Here is a 20,847-nt window from a genome sequence, read left to right as displayed (position 1 = left end):
AAGAGCGAAAGGGCATGAACGTAGCCTTCATGGAAAAATGATGCTAAGTGAACAATATAGAGGAAAAAGACAAGCCTACTCTCAATAAAAGGAAACCAAAAAGCAACCAAACTAGAAAATTATGTAATTAGGTCGAGAAGAAAGGTCGTGAGCTTAAGCCATTGCAGCGCACCCACGCGGAAACTAGCCAATTAATTACAAGCAACTTAATTTCCCTATCGAACAAATTCAGGTGACACGAATATGTATGCGAAAAAAAAGAGTAAGACAATTTATCCAACGAATACGTAGAAGCCTTGGCATCCTATCATAACGAGAAGAGAGAAAAAGTACTACTAAAGAAGAGTCACATTTAATCTAGAAATTCGTCCCCTTGTGCCTAGGCAAAATCCACTGCATGAATATCTAGGTGAGTGCCGAGTAGACATAGTCCTATCAAAACTCTATCTCGGGAAACCTGGTTATCATGAAATCCATCCTATACATAGAAGTGGTTATGCAACATGAGAGGCCCCTTCAACTCAACAAAAACTTAAAACACTTAACGCGAAAAATCTCGCTCTACGCGAAACCCTTCTCATATCCCTAAGAAAAATATTAATTATTCTAACAATTTTGTTAACATATCTTCAATTTGAATAAACAATACTGTGTTAACCGCCGGCAACATCATCAGCTTGGATTAACATCATTCGAGAGTCGAGCGATTTGCAACTTTCCATTTTTAATTCTTTCGCCTAAACGTGTCATTTCATTAGCTTTCAAGAAAGTGAGGTATTTTATGATAGTAATCCAACTGCCTAAAAGGTGCTCGTTTCAACGTCAATGCTTCGGTCAGCATTGAAGGGTATAATAGTCGTTGTAGTCTCTATTTGAACACCGTGAGTGCCCAAATCATTTCTCATCATAAAACTGGTTTCTAATTTTACAACTTTCCGTTTTGAGCCGCAAAAGCCTTCCTTCCTCTGTCTCTCTGCCTCTGACAGTCTCTCTCTGTCAATGAACAAAAGCAAGAAGCAACACCACCACCACCACCACCTCCTCCATCTTTGCCACTGAATTTCCCTCTCACCCAACTCAAAAAACTATCCGTTTCGCCGAAATGCGGGTCTCCAAAGTTCCGATCTTGGCCTCCCTCGCTGCGCTGCTCTCTCTCTCCGTCGTCTACTGCAGCTTCCCGGCCGCCTTTCTTTCTTTAGAGCGTGCTTTTCCCCCGAGCCACCGAGTGGAGCTCGACCAGCTCCTAGCCCGGGACCGAGTCAGGCACGCCCGGCTCTTGCAGAACGTGGTGGGCGGTGTTGTCGACTTCTCAGTCGAAGGCACCTCCGATCCCTACCTAGTCGGGTAATTTTATCATCTGGGTTCTCTTAAATGAAGCTTTTAATGCATTTGGATTAATGGGTTTGTCTGAAATTTGGGTAGATTTTGGTGGGTCAGTTGAGTTTTCTTCTGGGTGTTTGATAATCTTTGTGGGTTCTTAATTGGGTAAGCATTTATTGTCTCTGCGGGTTTGTATTTTCTATTTCTAGCTCTGTTTGGTTGCTGAGAAAATGCAAATAAGAAAGGAAAAAATTACAAAAAGCTCAAAGCTTGCTAATTCTTGCTGTTTTCAGTTCCTCTGCTAATGAGTTCTTCAATGCTTTCTCTGGACTTTTTTTAGTGTTCTTCTGGATTTTTTTTCTTGTTTCAATTCAGTTTTCTTCTGTTTTTATTATGCAACTAAGATTAATGATTTTTCGTTTCATCTTTGGTTTATCTAGGCTCTATTTTACCAAAGTGAAATTGGGCTCTCCACCGAAAGAATTCAATGTGCAGATTGATACCGGAAGTGACATCCTGTGGATTACCTGCAATTCGTGCAGTGATTGCCCCCAATCTAGCGGACTCGGTGTAAGTTCTGTTTCGTTTTGTTGCTTGCTGTCACTCTAAGAAGTTTGTGGAGTAAAGAGGCAAGTTAAAGCGTAACAAACTCTCGAATTTCTGCCCCTTTTTTGCAGATTCAGCTCAATCTCTATGATTCTGCTAGCTCTTCAACTGCAGGGCTGATCCCCTGTACAGACCCAATGTGCACTTCCTCATTTCATACTTCGTCAACTGAATGTTTAACTCAGAGTAATCAGTGCAGTTATACTTTCCAATATGGTGATGGAAGTGGGACGACTGGTTATTATGTATTGGATGCACTATACTTTGACATGATTCTGGGGCAGTCTTATATCGCTAACTCATCAGCATTTGTTGTTTTCGGGTGAGTGTTTCAACTTATACTGAAATGGTGTGCACAACAAATGAGGCATATAAAGAAATCATTGACAAACAAATGATACAGGCAAAATATAATAAATAACTTAGTATGAAGATTGATCAGGTTTTATTAATAAATAATTCATGTTTTATTTAAGGTGTACATAATTTATCCGTATTTACGGGAAATTTTAAAATGGTATGGCTGACCAGTCCCATCATTTAGCAGTAATAGTGACTCTGCTTATAAATAACAATAAGCATGATGTGTGCCAGAAGAACCGTAATTGATTGTGCTGAATTTCTCTGATTTGTTGTTGTGTGGGTGTGGGAGGGGGTCGGGGTTTAATACCTGTTCAATACTTGTTATATCTGACTAAAACAAGAGTAATGGGATATCTTATATTGTAATTTCTCTTCATTCTCTTTGGATGCTTACATCATTTTTCATGTTTCTTTTTATTGAAGCTTATTGCTTTGGATGGTCATGCAGGTGTAGTACGTATCAGTCTGGTGATTTGACTAAGACAGATAAAGCAGTGGATGGGATATTTGGGTTCGGCCAAGGGTCTCTCTCTGTTATATCACAATTGTCATCTCGAGGGATGACTCCCAGAGTGTTTTCACATTGCTTGAAGGGAGATGGAAATGGAGGAGGTATACTTGTTCTTGGCGAGATTTTGGAGCCAAGCATTGTATATAGTCCCCTTGTCCCGTCACAGTATGTCTCTACCCTGTTGGAATTTATTTATGGTTGTGATGTTTGATTTAGGTTAAAAGTTTTAAGATATAAGTATAACCCAGTCTATGAAGTGGAAATTAATTTCTACTACAGATTTAAATCATTGTTCGTGTTTTTGTGTTTCTATATCTGTCGTATTTCATTTAAACACACAATTTATTTGGTCAGCAATGGACCTTGACTCCGAATATATTTTATGTACCAAGGATAACATTGAGTCATATCACTTTTGGCTTTTTAAACTTTTAGTGCTTGGCTATTTGATATGTCTGGATAGGATTCAGCATCATTCATCCCCATTGTGCTAGTGATTTGTTTTTAACATTATCTGATAAGAATAAGATTGTTGTTTCACTAAGGAAGTCTGGAAGTTTTCTCTCTGTGCAGAAACATCAAACATAAAAATTTATACTCTGTCAACCTCACCGTTACTTTTAATATTGTTCTTTTAATTGCAACGATTTATAACAGTTATTATTTTTTGTCCTTTCATCTGTACTTTTTTCGGTAATGTAGTTTTGTTTTTTGTTATTTTCAGGCCACATTACAATTTAAATCTGCAGAGCATCGCTGTCAATGGGCAAACCTTGCCAATCGATCCAGCAGCCTTTACAACATCAAACGGTCGAGGAACTATTGTTGACTCGGGAACAACGTTGTCATACCTTGTGGAAGAAGCGTTTGATCCTTTCGTTAGTGCCGTAAGTTTGTTCACTTGATTTGATACGCTAATTCACTTAAATAATTTTCATCATTAGCATTGGGATGAAAAAAGTCATTTTGTTAGAGGAAAATAATATATATATATATATATATATATATATATATATATATATATATATATATATATATATATTACATATATTTTAGATGAGTCACTTTAAAAAATGGTCAATTTGATGGTGTTTGAGTCTTCTTTAACTGTGTTGCTTGATCTATGATGTAATTTCATGGGCAGAAGCTACATTAATTAAGGCACAGTTAAGCTTCGTTCCTATTGTAATTCTTTCTTTCTTTCTTCGTCATTTGATTCATTTCATATCTCGGTTTAGTTTCTTATGGGGCCAACTTGACTTTGATGTGGTTGTGAAATATCTGCTCCTTCCTTTCTATTTGACATCAGATATAATATTGCATGGAAACAAAATGATTTCATCTCCGTACTTAGAACTGATTTTATGATTGTATCTGTAGATAACTTCGGCTGCTTCACAAACCGTGACTCCCACCATTTCAAAAGGAAACCAGTGTTATTTAGTTTCCACCAGGTTGGTTCTATGTCTAAATATCTTTGAAGTTTTCCATAAGAACAATGGTGGACCATGGAGGGTGCGCATAATTGTGGCAATTTGTTTCTTTCTGTTTATGTTTTAAAAAATAAATAAATATGAATGACATCTATTTTATTTTTCAGTTTGGCTGATGTATTTCCTTCGGTTAGTCTAAACTTTGCCGGAGGTGCATCGATGGTGTTGAAACCAGAGGAGTACCTTATGCGTACAGGTATCATTGTAAGTATTCTCTGGCTTCCTTTAAACTCTCTTATTTAAAATAGTTTCTTTAGACATCATGACTGCAAATTACATGGCGTAAATCTAATGGGTTATTTCTATTGTAACAGGAAGGTGCTGCTATGTGGTGCATTGGCTTTCAGAAGGTTCAGGGAGGGGTGACGATTTTAGGAGGTTAGGCCCCAAATTTAGGCTGGTTGATTAACTTTACAGCCGAAAGTTGGCAGTCATATTGTGTGTGCAGAACATACGGAGCATTTTGTTATTCTGTTGAATTTGATTTATAAACTCAAACTAGGCTGCTTTCTAATAAATGAATAAAGTTTAGAGGCAAATTTAAAAAACCGGAGCAAGGGTTAAGGCTCTGCAGTTTAGGTTTGAGTTGGTAAATGATAAATTTCAAGTGCAGCTTGCATGGCATATTGTGCAGGCTGGAGCTTTCAACAGTTCGAAAGAATCTGCAATGGCTTCTGAGCAATCTGCAGTTTCTTTCTATAGCATCCGATAGAAATTGATTATCATAATTTGTGTTTACGAATAGTACTTAAACATGTATGCTAATCATCAATGTGCCATCTGATGACCTTTCGTTTCTTCAATTGCAGATCTTGTTCTAAAAGACAAGATATTTGTGTATGACTTGGCTCGCCAAAGGATTGGGTGGGCTAACTACGATTGTAAGTTGAATAACGAGTTTCACTTCCTTTACAACTTTGGGCCAGTTACCAATACCTATGTCATATTTTTTGAGTTTCTCCTTTACAGGCTCAATGTCAGTAAACGTCTCTGTAACTTCTAGCAAAGACGAATATATTAATGCAGGACAGCTGCATCATAGCAGCTCATCAGGAGACATGCTTTTCAAGCATCTAACAACAGGAACTCTGGTTTTCTTAATCCACATACTGTGGAGCTAACGAGTTCCCTTGCTGTAATATAAACATAAGATTCTAAGTTCCATTCTCTGTTGAAAGTGGCTGATCTTTTATTTATCGTGATCAGCGGAGCCTTCTGCTATTGTTTGTTGTATTGCCAAGCACCTGGTTCCCAGTGTATATCGTTCTGCTCTACTTCTGACTCGTGAATGGGAGTGTCTTCAAGCGCTCTCCATCTTCAGCATTGCCGGAATGGTAATCCATCTTTCCACAAGTTTAATGAAGTTAATATTCGAGTGGAAGCAGAGCAAATTTATTGTAGCTATTGCTTGACTTAGCTTAGGCATATAGAGATTCTGTACGTCAGTCTGAGTCGATATCATTTTTGTTTACTTGATGATTCCAAGCCTTGTACATGACTGAAACTCTTAACAGTTTCTCGATGTTGACACGTGTTTTGTCCTCCAAGAAACTTGGAAAATAGTCCATTGTTGTTGTCTGGAAATGTTGCAGAGAACTCAAAAGTGTTGTAGTTTGATGATTCAGTTGAATTAATTCAGTTGGAATTGTATTTTTGGGTACCATTATTGTAGTCATATGAAGCCCCCACAACTGTTCAACATAGCAGCACCATTCTACATAATCTGGTCAATGCACTTGTGTCATACGACACGTATACATCGAAATATGGCGTCCCGTGTCAATGAAACTCTCGCTCGCAAGCCTCTCAACATTCGGCACTACTTGTGTTAATGCGACAACTTCTTAGCGATTTCCATACAATAGGCGCATCCCCATCCTCTCTATCAGGCAAGGAGAGAGTTGGAGAGAGAACAACTTGATGTATCAGGATTTCTTGTTACGTGAAAAGAGAGACATCGGGAAATATAAACTCATGAGATATTTTCCTACTATTGCTAACTGTTACCAACTTGTAAATCATGAATTGGAATTATGATGCAAGCATGGAAACTTTCTTTTTTAAACTAACCTATCTTATTTATCGTTCAATCAATCACTTACCATTACGATTTAGTAATATTTTTCTTCTTTATAAGTAAGAGTTTTAATTGACAAATTCAAGGCATTTAGTACTACGGTCTAATAATATTCCTCTTCATTTGTAAGTGAGAGGTCTTAGATTCGATTCTCACCAAATGCGAATTTGAATCACATTATTGCTAGCTTATTGTGAGGCAAAGCCCACTCCCGCCCCTTAGTATAGTTGATATCGTTTGTTAAAAAAAAATTGACAAAATCAATACCAAATTATTATAGTCACTCATTGTGTGACTTAGATCAAAAGCTACATGTGCGAACTACAAATTTTCTTCTTTTTATAAATTTTATATAAAAAAAATGAAAATAAAAAAAAAATAAAAAAAGGAGAAAATCAGTGAGGGAAAGGGATTGTGAGCGTGAAAGAGGGCAATGTTTGAGTTAAAATCCTGGTTGTGAAAAATGCCGATAATCCCTACGAAGAAATGGTTGTGTGAACAGTTGAAGTAGTCTTACGCTCTTGGGCCCCGCTTATTTATCCCGTTCCCCACTCTCTCGTTTATACGTGGCATTCTCGTTCCACATGTGGGACCTATTTTCATGCTTCTTCTGGTCTTGGTCCGATTAGGACTTGGGAGATCACAATCCTTTTATTCTTTATTTTTTTTAATTTTTAATTTTAATTTCAGTTAGTTTTAGTTCATATCCAACGCAAAATTGAATTTCTTTTGTATTAGTTTTAGTTCATATCCAACTCAAAATTGAATTTCTTTTGTATAAAAAAATATAAGGCTTTAGTTCTATGAGGACTTCTTGTTTAATCTCGATTTTATACACTCGTGAATTTAAGCATACTTTGAAAGAGTGTAGATAATGTCAGTAATAATAAACCGTTAATCACTATACAAAAAATTATCATTTAAGTGTTCTTGAATTTGAGAAACGGCATTCACGTCCCTTCTTATATTATGATAAGTGTGTGAAGAAATAGAACTCAATCAAAGTAGTATAATTTACGCGCTCTTATATTACGAATGTGTGAAGAATAATACTTAAATCACAATAGTACATATCATGCTCTCGTAGTATTCATTGGTAACTATTACTTTTTCATACATAATTCAACGTCAATAATTAGTTTTTAGGCAAAGTAATAATGATGGATTATTTAGAAAATAGATAACATTCCTTGAAACTTTTATTACCAAAAATACCAAATTTCCTTTAAATTGCGAAAAATTCCTTAAAATTGTGTAAATTCCAAAAGTCCTCCAAACAAAACCAACAAATGTCCTTAAAAATTGGGAATTTCCGTAAACGGGGCTTCCGATTCAAGGAACGCCACGTCGTTTCATGGCGCGTACCAACACGCGCCGAATCGCGCGTCCACACTCCTCTCATGGGAATGAATCCTTGTGGAAAAGGACCCCAACAACATCCATGCAAATGAAAATATATAAAATAAAATAAAATAAAAAAACTTTCATCTTCACAGGTTGGGTCTCTCTCTAACCTCTCCAAAATTCTCCAGAAAAAATCCAAAAAAATAGCCATAAAAGAGAAAATTCCCATCCGTTCCCCTCCCTACTTTCTCACTCATCAGAACCACTCTCTCCCTCTCTCTCTCTAAGAGTTGGTGGAGCAATTACTGTACATTAAAGAACCCAAGAGAACGCCGGCCGGGCATTGTTTTTTTTGGTTGTTTTTGAAATTTCTGCCTGCGATCATGGCCGTTAATAATTCCCAGACGGTGGTGGGGGCTGGGCCGACGGCGGGGGGTGTTCCTGCGGCGTCGCTGTACGTCGGAGACCTCCATCCGTACATGACCGAAGTTCAGCTGGAGGAGGCTTTCAAAGGCTTCAAGGGTGTCACGTCCGTTCGGCTCTGCAGGGACACCGCCACCGCCACCAACTGTTCTCTCTGCTATGGCTACGTCAACTTCACCACACCTGAAGAAGGTCGTTTTTTGTTTGCAGTAATTTGATTTTGTTTTCTGAATGGAAACATAGGATACATTTTTCTTAATTTTTTATTTTTCAGTTTTGAATTGAGTTTTTATGTACTTACCTTTTTAATATATGATTTGTGTTGAGATTCTTTTGTTATTATTGTTGGAATTTGGAAATCCATATGCACTGTGAAATAGAAAACTATGAATTACGATTTTGTAATTTTGATCTGTTTGATGGTTGGGCTGTGTGCGCTTTCTTAACCGATCTGTTTGGTTTGTAAGGAGGGACAACTCCTCTCATGCACTCACGCGCGCATACACATGAGTTTGCGCGCGTGGGCACATACACAAGTTCTTGTGTATGTGGTCTTAATTTTATTCTAATCGCGTTTGGTTTTTCTCTAATAGCAATTCGAGCTCTTGAAGTGATGAACCATTCAATTCTTAATGGAAGAGTGATAAGGGTCATGTGGTCTCATCGTGATCCCGATGCAAGAAGAAGTGGAATTGGGAACGTGTTTGTCAAGGTATGTCATGTTGCTTTAACCCTAAGTCATGGAGAGCATACTTCCATATTATGTGTAGTTTTTCTCTGATGTGAATATTTATGGTAAAAATATTTTGGTTTTCTGTTGCAGAACTTGAGCGAATCAATTAATAGTGTAGAGCTTGAAGAAATGTTTAAGAAGTTCGGACGTACTTTGTCTTGCAAAGTGGCCATGTTTGATGACGGGAAGAGTAAAGGCTATGGCTTTGTTCAGTTCGAGTCTGAGGATTCTGCGATTGCCGCTATTGAGGCGCTAAATGGCACAACTGTCAAAAACAAGCAGCTGTATGTGCAGTTTTTTATTTATTGTTTCCTGTTCTGTTGAAAGATGTCTTCTGGGTATTAATCATACAATAATTACAACTCATGTAACAGGTATGTTGCGAAATTTGTTAGAAAGAGCGATCGAGTTTTGCCCAATCCTGATATTAAATATACAAATTTGTATATGAAGAATTTGGATCCAACTCTCAAGGAAGAGCTTGTGGAGGAGAAGTTCTCTGAGTTTGGGAAAATTGTTAGCTTTGCGATTGCAAAGGACGACCATGGGAACTCTAGAGGTTTCGGTTTTGTGAACTTTGAGAACCCAGATGATGCTAGACGAGCAATGGAAGGAATGAATGGATCACAACTTGGTAAATTACGCATCTTTTTTATGGCATTAATTTGGTTGGAAATATGGATTTGTTTATACGGACCTTTAATATTTGGTCCGGCGGTTTATTTTGAGTAGGCTCCAAGGTTCTATATGTTGCAAGGGCTCAGAAAAAGGCAGAGCGCGAGCATCTTTTGCGTTGGCAGTTTGAGGAAAAACGAAAAGAGCAAATGTTAAAATTCAAGGTAGTTTGGATTTCTCTTTTCTTTCCCAAAGATTTCTTGCCTCCATTAGGTTTACAAGAAAAGGGCATTGTAAACATGGGAAATGAATAGTGGGCATATTCGGTTTAGGGTTTAGGACCCTAAACCCTAAATCCCATTCCACTTCCCATCTCTTGGGAAATGACATGGGGATTGATTTCCCACCAATTCATTTCCGCGAATCAAACAGGGTTATAGTAGCATCTCATCTTTGTGTTTCTTTGTTTTATATGTAGGGATCAAATGTGTATGTGAAGAACATTGACGACGATGTCAGTGAAGAAGAGCTGGCAGAACACTTTAGTCAATGTGGTACGATTACTTCTGCAAAAATTATGCGAGACGACAAGGGAATAAGCAAGGGGTTTGGTTTTATCTGCTTCTCTACCCCTGAGGAGGGCAATAAAGCTGTGAATACTTTTCATGGTAATAAGTTGATTGCACGGATCTGTTGCTTTTAACCTTAGATTTATATGGTAACATTCCTCAGTTTCAATATTTGGTGGTTATCTTTACAACGTTTTATGACAATCGAACACACACGTTCTAAGTTCTTCTTCTTTAATCTTATAATATCTGCTGCGCTATAATTTTTATGCATAGACTTATAAATAAGTTTGTGTTTCAATTTATGGTTTTTGTTTCACGGTAAGTATTTTAACCTCGGATTACCTAATGCCCTTGTATGTCATGTTTTCTTCACACTGCTAATCGTGTTGCCATTGTTATTTCACAGGATATATGTTTCATCGGAAGCCATTGTATGTGGCTATTGCCCAACGGAAAGAGGAGAGACAAGCGCAGCTGCAGCTTCAGTATGCACAGCGTTTGGCAGGATTTGCAGGTCCTTCACCAACTGTGATCCCTGGTGGATACCCTCCTATCTACTATCAAGCTCCCTCTGGGGTTGCTCCACAAGTGCCTCCTCGAGCGGGATTGATGTATCAACCTTTGGGATTGTGGCCAGGATGGAGACCCAATGGCTTTGTACCTACATCTGGACCAGCCTATCAACCACCACTGGGTCCTGTGGTGAGTACCATTTTTCCTATGCCTAGTTGTCATAGCAATTATGCTTATGCTAACTTAAAAATCGCATCTGCAGATTCCTAATGCTCCACGACAACATAGGCAAAATAGGGGAAGAATGAACGGGCATATGATTCCTCAGGGAGGCGCATATATGCCACATTTACAACAGCCCAATCCGTTGCTACACTCTGCAAAAGATTCAAACAATCAGCAGGTTTGTTTTCTTTTCCTAACAAGCTTTTGTTACTCGTGTGTGTGTCGGCCTTGTCTATAACTGCAGAATTTACACCTTTCAGCACTTAACGAACCTATAAAACCAGATCTGCTTTTATTCTTGTTTGGTTTCTTCGAAAATAATAATGAGTAAAAAACCAAAAAGTTTAGTAGTCCTTAGGACCGAGATGAATATTTGTTTCCCCGGCTTTCAAGTATGCCTGATGTGTCCATCTGTTACTCGTGAAGTTCTAATCCGTGCTTGCCTTTCATTGCAGCGGACAGGGCAGGCTAAGTCTGTTCCTAATGGGCGTCAACGAGAAATGAATAAAGGAGGAGTCTCGTCTGCTGCCTCCAATTCTGTTGGAGTTGTCGTTCAACCGGAGATGCTGAGTAGCATGCTTGCTGCCGCTTCTCCCGAGCAGCAGAAACAGATACTTGGCGAGCAGCTCTATCCACTTGTCCATAAACAAAAGGTGACGCTTTTGCCACATTGACCCGTTTAGAAGTTTCTATAGTTGTCATCTCTAGCAGTATTAATGCTCCCTCAGAAATTCCAATCTTCTTGATGCTGTTTTAATGACCTTTTAAAATTTCCAAATACACCATCAACCAAACGCAATGGCTGCTTGAGGACCGAGACTAACATTTACTCAACACTTTTACGTGCAGGCCGACCTAGCTTCAAAGATAACTGGGATGCTACTTGAAATGGACAACTCAGAGCTGCTGAATTTATTGGAGTCACCGGACTCCTTGACTGCGAAAGTGGAAGAAGCAGTTCAGGTGCTCAGGATGTCGAAGACCAAAGTACCTAACAAAGATAACAATCATCCGAGTTATCTATCTGCTGAGGTTGCAGTCAATTGAAAATAGGCGATGGTGAGAGGCTTTTCCGTAGCTCAAGCTCCGGGAGAGAGAATTTTTTATACCAGATTGGCACCTTCTCCGTCTTTGGCCCGTCACGGTGTTTGCTTTTACTGGTCTTTTGTTCGCACAGCGGAGTATTTTTCTTCCTTCATAGAACGTTAAGCGTTTCCTTGCTATAGATTACTCTGGTATCGTAGTAGGAATGATAGATTTGATGAAGTTTCAGAACTTAATATTTTGCGGTTTTGGATTCAAGTGCTTTTAATATTTTGGCAAACATAATTATCTGTTTTGATTTGAATTTTCTGTTGCATGATAATCTCATCAATTGACGAAAGATAGAGCCCGAAGGATTTTCACAGCCGTACTTCTCTTTGATACATTGATGGTCAAGGGAGACGAAACAATAGAACCAAACTGGTTACTAATGGATTGGTTTGGTTCCAACTCAAAAAACAATTAATTAGAATTAGAACCAAAAATGAAGACGATGATCAAGTTAGAGAGAGAAAGAGAAAGAGATGAAAGAGAGAGACCAATCGAAAAGAGCGATGCTTGGGCAGTTTAGGGCCATTCATCGAGCAGGGGTCGCGAGAGAGGTTATGTTGACTAGGTTTTCGCAATAACTTATTTATATAAGAGGACAATTTGGTCATTTTAAGTTTTAGAAAAATTCTATTTTTATCATATTGTTGTACATGTCGTGTGTATGTTCTGTGCATATTTAGAAAATCCTATTTTAGTCTCAAGATTAATAAAATGGTAATTTCAAGCAATTTCCTAAGATCTTTTGTGTAACAAAACTCATGGATCACATTTCATTGGAATTTAAGACAGTCTCGTCTAATTGTGTATCAACTCCAACTATAGATGTTGGAACTATAGATGTTTGTTTAAGTGTACGTTTTAAAGATATAAATCGAACCAAACCACTTCGTGTCGTGCCGTAACCTAATTCTTAACGTATAAAAAAAATTAAAATTTAAGCGGCAAGACCTTTGAAATAAAAGAGGCAACTTGTCACACGTGTCACAGCTTTCCCGCTTTTTTTTATGTTTATAGGCATATGATAATAAATATGGGCCGGTTTTTGGGCCTCCGAAATATGACCCGACATTGTCCAATTTTAATTTGTATATCCATTTGTTTCGATACAAACCCAAATAAACCTCTGGAAATTTATTACCGCGAAACATGGGATCTTAGGGTGCGTTTGGTACGCAGACGGGACGGGACGGGACGGAACGAAGGTGTAATTTTTGAAAAAGACATGGGGTATATTTGTCTTAAAATGGTAAAACATTGTGTTCCACAGACGTGGAACAAACCCGTTCCGGGGGGAGGTGGAACGCAAAAACACCCAAAATCTGTCCCGTGGAACAGCCCGTTCCACCCATTTTTGGCGCACCAAACGCGGGACGGAACGCCAACGCCTCGTCCCGTTCCGTCCCGTCCCGTCCCACGTACCAAACGCACCCTTAGGGACGCAGTGGCAGCAGTAAGGAGGCGCCGCCGTCGTCGCCCTCCAAGAGTCGCTGCAAAAGAAGATCCGACGACTCCGATTCCGCATCGTATACCGAGTCTGATGATTCCGATATCCGCGACTCCTCTCCGGCGAGGAGCTCCAGGAAGCGCAGGGAACGAAGCAACCGCAGAAAAAGCAGCCCCCGTAAGGACTCCGACGACGGGTCGTACGACAGCGATGAGAGCGAGGACCGTGACCGCAAGACGAAGAGGTCGTCGAAGAATGTTACGGAGGAGCAAATCGCGGATTACTTGGCCAGGAAGGCACAGAAGAAGGTATGCAATCCACTAGGGCTCTCAATGAGATGTAAGTGTTCATTAAATTTTTGGAATTTAGACTCTATTCGCTGGTTATATTGGTTATAGATCACATTTGGACTGGCTGTTGCAAGTTAGTTGGCATTGTGAAGCAATAGGTTATAGAAAGCTTATGGTTAATTGTTGTGTTCTATTCCTTGTGGTTATGGCAGTATTAGTCTTAAATAAGGGTTTATAGGTTTTGGACTTTTAATTTGCACTCAGTTAAAATGTCAGATGCATAAGTTAGAGACTATGCTCAGAATAGAATTTCATATGATGTGGAAATAATTTTATTCTGTTGTTGGAAGGTCCCTGGAGAATTTGATTGAAATTCATGACCTAAAAATTCGATTTTATCTCATAACTTACTGGAATCAGCATTAGTTGTTGGAGCACTATAAGATGGATTACATGGAATGACAAGCTTAGCTGCCGAAGTTTGTTGGCATTGTACGAAGTCTAATACTGACTGAGAACCTTTTTCCTGTTTCTGTACAAATGGGTCTATGTAATTAGTTATTATTACATTCCAATTCCTTCCCGATACCTTCCAAGGAAAATTCCAAGTTGTATCACAAATTGACGGGTTACTGTGAGCTTATGCATGCGGTTATGCAGTTTTAGGATAAAACCGAAACCAAAATTTATTTCAGTTTGGTTTGGTGTGGTTTTGGGGTAAGAACCAAAATGGAACCAAACAGTTTGATTTTGGTTCGGTTCAGTTTCAAACAGTTTTGGTTTCGGTTTGTGCCTCAATTGTAGGCCCGTTGAAAAATTGGCATTAATACAAACATTCAAACGAACTCAAAAGTTCAAAACCGAGTCATATGCAAACTAAATGCTTTATGCCATTAGTGCAACACAATTGAACAAAAATTCGGGATGATCACCATACTAAATTCAAATTGAAACAAAGTTCAACATCAAAATACCTTATGACATTACTTTAGTACAATCCAATTGAAAAAGTTAAGTTTACCATACTAAAATTAAAGTTCAAACAAAGTTCAACGTCAAAATGCCTTTTGGCATTAGTACAACCCCAAAAAAAATAAATTGATCACGCAATTCAACAAAAAAATTTAGTGTTTCAAGTCACTACTTTGAATCGTTTAACCTTGTCCCGATCCCTTTCCTTTTGGACACTTACTATGCAAAGGTTTAGGAGGCCTTTGAGCTTGAGAAAGCGGTACTTGGGAATTCATTGGACCCTGTGAAAGTGAAACCGATGGATACACCATTGAACCTTGTGAACTAGAAGCTTGAGAAATAGAAGCATGTTGCCTTGGAGCTTGTTGTTGGTGGTGGATTAAGACTAAGAGAGGTGATGCTTAAATTCAAGTTGGCCAACTTTACACAATGCAAAAACATAAAACAATATATAGTACATTTGTTGTTATAAACTTTAAAAAGCCTAGTCTAATATATTATGCTACTTGATACCTAAGAAATGTAAGATTACAAGGAAATTGAAGTGTCTTTGAGTGCAATACAAGTTCAATTTCACCCCAACATCTAATTGGCTATTAAATTAAATATATTTTTATATTATCAGGTGTGGTGTGGTTTCGGTTTGGTTCCAGATGTTAAGAACCAAAACCAAACCGTTTTTTAGCTTGCAGTTCAGTTTCAAAACTGCAAAAATCAAACTGTTTGGTGCGGTCCAGTTTCGTGCGTGTTTCGGTTTTGGTTTTCGGTTCCAAGTGCACACCCCTACTCACTACGGATTGGATGCAGATAGAAAAGAATTTACTAGGGCATAAGCATTTTGATATCTCAATAAACCTTTTAGGATAATTACGAGGCAAGAGAGGCATTTGAAATTGCTAGGATTACAAAGGGAACAAGCCCTGCAGTGAGGCTCTTTCCTTTTCTCAAGGTTACTCTTTCTCTTAGGTAACTGTGTACTGCATGTATGTGAATGGCTCATTTAATATGGAAACGAGAGTTAGACATGTGGCAAGTTCTCTTATATTATGAGGCACTGAGCAAGTTTACTACCTTACCGAATTTCTGCTTTTATTCAATACCCTTTACAGAAACTCTATCATTGTCGGCGAACTAAACCTTAATGCACCAATGGCTAAGAAGGGTACATACCATAAGGTCTACTTCTTTTGGGAAAGGACTAAAAGCCAACCCTTATGCTACACACAAGCCTTATCCGCACCTCTGGTTGTTTGATACCATGTCACCAATGTTATACTCATCCTGTATTAATTTTTACCTGACTGTTAGAGGGGGTTGGTATTAGATATATCTCTTTAAACAACAGTTCAATTCTTAAACATATATGTATCAACCTTTCATGTTTATGTATTATGTATTGTATTCCAAAGAGATTAATCCCATGCCTTGGTTAGGACGAACCAGGTTCTGTTTCATTGTAGCTGCATATCTACTTCATTGACAGCAGAAACAAGAACAAGAACAAGACTCTAGGAAACCATTTACATCCAGTTACCCTCCTGCTAAATTACTTTTTAGTGGAGCACGTGCTTAGCTAGTATGAAGAACAACAAGAGTGTAGAAACCATCCCATTATCCAGTAACCCATGTGCTGAAAAGTTTTTTCATGAGGGACGTGCTGCAGAAGTAAGTTAAATAGTAAGATAAAATAGGAACAGGATAGCTTATAATTTTAATGAAGACTTTGGCTTTGCTATAATTAATAAACATATCACTTAGGCTTTGTTACAACTATTTAATATATCAGAAGACCAATCCTTTTCAGTGCCATTTTGCGGCCTGTGGTTGCAAACTAAATGGATTCTATGATTAAAACATGGGATTTTTGGCTTCCGTAATTTATAGTTGTTCAGTTTGTATCTTTATAATTTTAATGTTTTTAATACAAATTCATCCTTCAGGCGGAGATTGAAAAGGTCAAGAAAAGAAGGGAAGAAAGGGCACTTGAGAAAGCACAACATGAGGAGGAAATGGTAAGTTTATTGCCTGGTATGGATTATATTTTTTCATTGAAGATCTTGGGCATGTTTGGAAGTGCTTTCAAAATTAAAGTGCTTTTGGTGAAAGTGTTTTTGGGTTCCAAAAGCACTTGAAGTGCATTTTGGAAGAAGCACTTGAAGTGCTTTTCCAGGATTCACTTGGATTTTTACTAAGGATTGGTTCCAAAAGCGCTTTCAGTTATTGTAAAAGCACTTCCAAATACACCCCTTGGCAGTGATACTCTGAATGCATTTTCCCATTGGAAATGATACTTTTACTTTTATAGTTTCTTCTTTTCCTAATTGGTCTAACATTGCTTTTCGGTTAAGTAAAGTTGATTTCTTTCTGCAGGCACTGCTAGCCAGAGAATGTGCTCGGGCTGAGTTCCAAGATTGGGAGAAAAAAGAAGAAGAGGTGTGGTGCCAAATTCAATCAATAAATTCCTATTCTTGCCAATTTTCGCGTTGAATCTGCATTTTTCTTTTCCAATGCTCTAGCTTATGTGAATGTGTTGAGATTTTCTTTTACCTGCCAATTTGATAATCTACATGTTCTAAGTACAGTTCCACTTCCATCAATGCAAGGTCAGGTCAGAGATCAGATTGCGAGAAGGGCGTATTAAGCCAATTGATGTACTGTCTAAACATCTCAGTGGCTCAGATGACTTTGAGATTGAGATAGATGAGCCATTTATGGTTTTCATGGTAAATATTTCTGAGAGACTTGTGCATGCTTTCACAAAAATTTATTTATTCTTCATGGCAATTTATTTCCTTCTCATTTCTATTTTGTATGGAAATTGCTAGGCACCTGTTCTGTGCAATGAGTGGAGATTGAAAGAGAGTCAATGAATGTTTCCTTCCAGGGCCTTTAGATGTGTGCGCGCGCTTGTGTGGGGGGGTTATCTGGAAGGGCGTGATTTCTGTTCTTGTTGATCAACTTGGTTCTTAATTAGATCTCTCAAGTAGCAAGAATCTTAGTTCTTGCAATATCAGCCTGAAACATCAATTTTTATTTTATCTTTTCAATATCTAGGAAATTATTACTTTCGGTTCTCCATCTCGAAACAGATGTTATAAAGTTGAATACATGAAATAAGCATTAATGTTTCCGTTTCAAGTCAAATGTTTATCTCTATTTAATGTCCAGTGTGTCTTATGTTTCAATGTCATAATTTGGTATTGTTTCGTTAATAAACATAATAATGACATAGATTGAACTGTTTTAGGAATCATAATTCACTCTGGCATTTGACATGTACAATGCAGGGATTGACTGTAAAGGAAATGGAAGAGCTTCGAGATGACATCAAAATGCATCTTGATTTGGACAGGGCAACAGAAACACATGTGAAGTACTGGGAGGTATTATTTTCTTTCTTTTCCTTTTAGTGCCATTCTACCTCTTACAATGTTTCTCACGGATACGTTACCCCCAGATACGAGTGCTTCAAATTAATCAAGTCATGCTAATTAGTTAGTGTCTCCTGTTTTATTATATGGTTTGATTACTTCAATATTTTTGTATTATCGATGGGGTTGTATTAGATAGACATTTTTGGGAGATAATTTCCAAGTGGTCTCATATTTCTGGCATGTGCAGCTCTCTTTTTTCCCTATCCCGAAGTTTTGTCCCACATGGTTTTCTTCGGGAAGGTTTTTAACCGAGGCCCACATCAATAATGTACATTGCCTAGTCTGTTGTATCTCTCTTTTGGCAGTTTTGTATCTTACCGCGTGTCTTTTATAAAACGCAACTATAGTTCCTGATATTCACGTTTGGGTTTGGATAATTTGTGCTATCCTATGTACCTTATTTTGATGTTTAATACATCATCTTTGCAATAAAAAAAACAAAACAAATATAGCAGTAATGATGCTCCTTTATTTGGTTATTTTTCTTTTTATTCAAAATTTATTTTGTCCTTTGAGTTGTCTAGAGTGAGTGAGCTGTACTCTACGCGCTAATCAGAGAATCAAATCTATGCGAGGTTGCAACTTTGCCAGCTGCAAACAATAGTTATTACTTGGACCTCATTTAATTGCCTTAAAATTTAGTAATTAAATCTGGATATTGCCTAAATAATTATATGTTAAAAGCTAGATTTGTTTTGGGATTGTATCCTAAATTCCTAATATACAGTTTGACAGGCACTTTTAGTGGTTTATGATTGGGAGCTAGCGGAAGGTCGTAAAAAAGATGCAATAGATCGAGCTAAGGTTCGTGGAGAGGAACCTCCTTCTGAGTTGCTTGCGGAACAAAGAGGCTTGCATACTAGCGTTGAAGCAGATGTCAAGAACCTCTTGGAAGGAAAGACTTTCTGGGAATTAGAGGAATTACAGTCCAAAATCGAGTCAGAAATGTGTTCTGGAACAGCCAAGGTTGTTGAGTATTGGGAGGCTGTTCTCACACGCCTCCATATATTCAAGGCCAAGGTACTTTATCCTTACATTCTTTAATGTCTTCGCATTTTATCTCAGCTACAGTGTTTGGACTCATTATTTAATTCCTTCCAATACAGGCTTGTTTGAAAGAAATCCATGCTAAAATGTTGCACAAGCATTTGCAACGGCTTGTGAAACGGGAGGGTGGTGAAAAGAACTTGGATGAGGTTCACGATTCACAAACCGAAAAGGGGAAGAGTGAGCCTGGTGTCAAAGGTATGCGCACTTTTGACCTGTGGGTTTATGATTTTATTACCAAAATGTTTGCTAATACATTTTTGTATATAGATGCTCAAACATTTTCCATGGAGGAGGAGATTCATGTGGCTGAGGAAGAGGCCGGGTTGTTTTCACCAGAGCTGTTGCATGTAGATGAAAATGAGGAAGTAATCAACCCTGAAGAGGACAAGGCTATACTGGTAATATTCAGTTTCTAATACTGGTAAGATTTCTTTGCACAAGTGCATTGGTGTAACCGCATGAGTCTTTTGCTATTTAACAGGAAGGGAAGCGTGTAGCCATGTCCATGGGAGACGTGGTTGAAGGAGATGCAGTTTTTGGCATGGGTTCTGAAGTGAACCTTGACTCACAGGTACTTCATCTTGTCCATTATCTTCTTTTGCACTTTATTTTTTCCCCTCAGTTATACTCAAGGAAAAATGAAACTGTAGTTGGGCGTATCTACCACGTCTTCTGCAGAATTTGATGAAATAAATGTGGATGCAGGTATACTGGTGGCATGACAAGTACCGACCTAGAAAGCCGAAATATTTCAACCGTGTTTACATCGGATATGAATGGAACAAGTACAATCAGACTCACTATGATCATGATAACCCTCCTCCGAAGATTGTGCAAGGATACAAGTTGAACATCTTCTATCCGGACCTTGTTGACAAGACGAAGGCCCCACATTATATGATAGAGAAGGATGGCGACAGCAGTGAGATATGCATTACAAGGTTCCATGCAGGGCCACCCCAGGAGGACATGGTAAGTTTTCTTGATCTGGTAATTGAACTTTGTCGGTTATGATCCTGTTGAGGACGAAATTACTTATCATTCATCTACTTGCATTGCAGGCGTTCTGGATAGTAAACAAAGAATGGGAATACTCGCACAAAAAGGGGGTTAAAATGCACGTTTGAACGTGGAATTTTGCACGTGTACTTCAACTTGAAACGACTCCGCTATCGTAGATGATATGCTGGTAGTTTTGCTACTTTTCCTTCTGAAGCTGACATATATGCAAGTGACACAGTTTCATCGAGTTTGTACAAGCTAATCTTGATTAATTTTCTTCCTATGTAATACAAGATTTTGAGTTTAAATGGCTTCTTGTCTCAATACTGCCATATGTGCATGTCCAATATGCGGGCAACGGCTCGTTTAACCCAAGTTGAGAATAAGCCATGCTGTAATGCATTTTACTACGGCATGGAAGCAAGGTTCTGGAGGACGGTACTCCGGCAGTGGGCCGAGGCTTAATGCCTAGGCGGTTAAGCCTCTGCCCAGGCGGCTAGGTGGGACTTAGGCGGATTTAAGTAATTTATTATATATTGTATAATAATTGTCTATTTATACTTAAAGACACACACAATTACCACTTAGTATTACTGTCTAGTGATATTCATTTTTACTTGTAAGTGAAAGGTCTTAAGTTCAATTCTAGCCAAATAGAAATTTGAACCACATTATTGCTAGCCCATTGTGAGGTTAAGCTCACCTCCTCCCCCTTAACGTATATAATATTGTTTGTTAAAAAAAAAAAAATAAAAAAACACAAAA

General features: G+C 38.3%; 2 protein-coding genes and 1 pseudogene across 2 annotated transcripts; all 3 read left to right on the top strand.

Annotated features, from left to right (window-relative positions):
• The first annotated feature begins 878 nt into the window (after window positions 1–878).
• LOC103423309 (aspartic proteinase 36) lies at window positions 879–5,943 on the top strand. The gene is made up of 10 exons (XM_008361379.4): window positions 879–1,344; window positions 1,761–1,890; window positions 1,998–2,248; window positions 2,738–2,965; window positions 3,525–3,687; window positions 4,181–4,254; window positions 4,401–4,497; window positions 4,608–4,671; window positions 5,103–5,174; window positions 5,263–5,943. Exons 1-10 carry the CDS (start codon window positions 1,103–1,105, stop codon window positions 5,412–5,414), a joined length of 1,473 nt encoding a protein of 490 aa, XP_008359601.2. The 5' UTR covers window positions 879–1,102; the 3' UTR covers window positions 5,415–5,943.
• Window positions 5,944–7,856: 1,913 nt separating this feature from the next.
• LOC103423310 (polyadenylate-binding protein 7) lies at window positions 7,857–12,143 on the top strand. Its single transcript, XM_008361380.3, has 10 exons — window positions 7,857–8,329; window positions 8,731–8,849; window positions 8,961–9,154; window positions 9,245–9,504; window positions 9,603–9,709; window positions 9,964–10,153; window positions 10,464–10,759; window positions 10,833–10,973; window positions 11,251–11,448; window positions 11,645–12,143. Exons 1-10 carry the CDS (start codon window positions 8,098–8,100, stop codon window positions 11,840–11,842), a joined length of 1,935 nt encoding a protein of 644 aa, XP_008359602.2. The 5' UTR covers window positions 7,857–8,097; the 3' UTR covers window positions 11,843–12,143.
• A 505-nt stretch (window positions 12,144–12,648) lies between these two features.
• Window positions 12,649–20,406, top strand: LOC103423322 (splicing factor Cactin-like; annotated as a pseudogene).
• The last annotated feature ends 441 nt before the right edge of the window (window positions 20,407–20,847 follow it).

Source organism: Malus domestica, chromosome 12 (genome assembly GCF_042453785.1).
Source record: "Malus domestica chromosome 12, GDT2T_hap1".
NCBI classification, from domain to species: Eukaryota; Viridiplantae; Streptophyta; class Magnoliopsida; order Rosales; family Rosaceae; genus Malus; species Malus domestica.
This window is presented reverse-complemented; position numbering and strand designations above follow the sequence as displayed.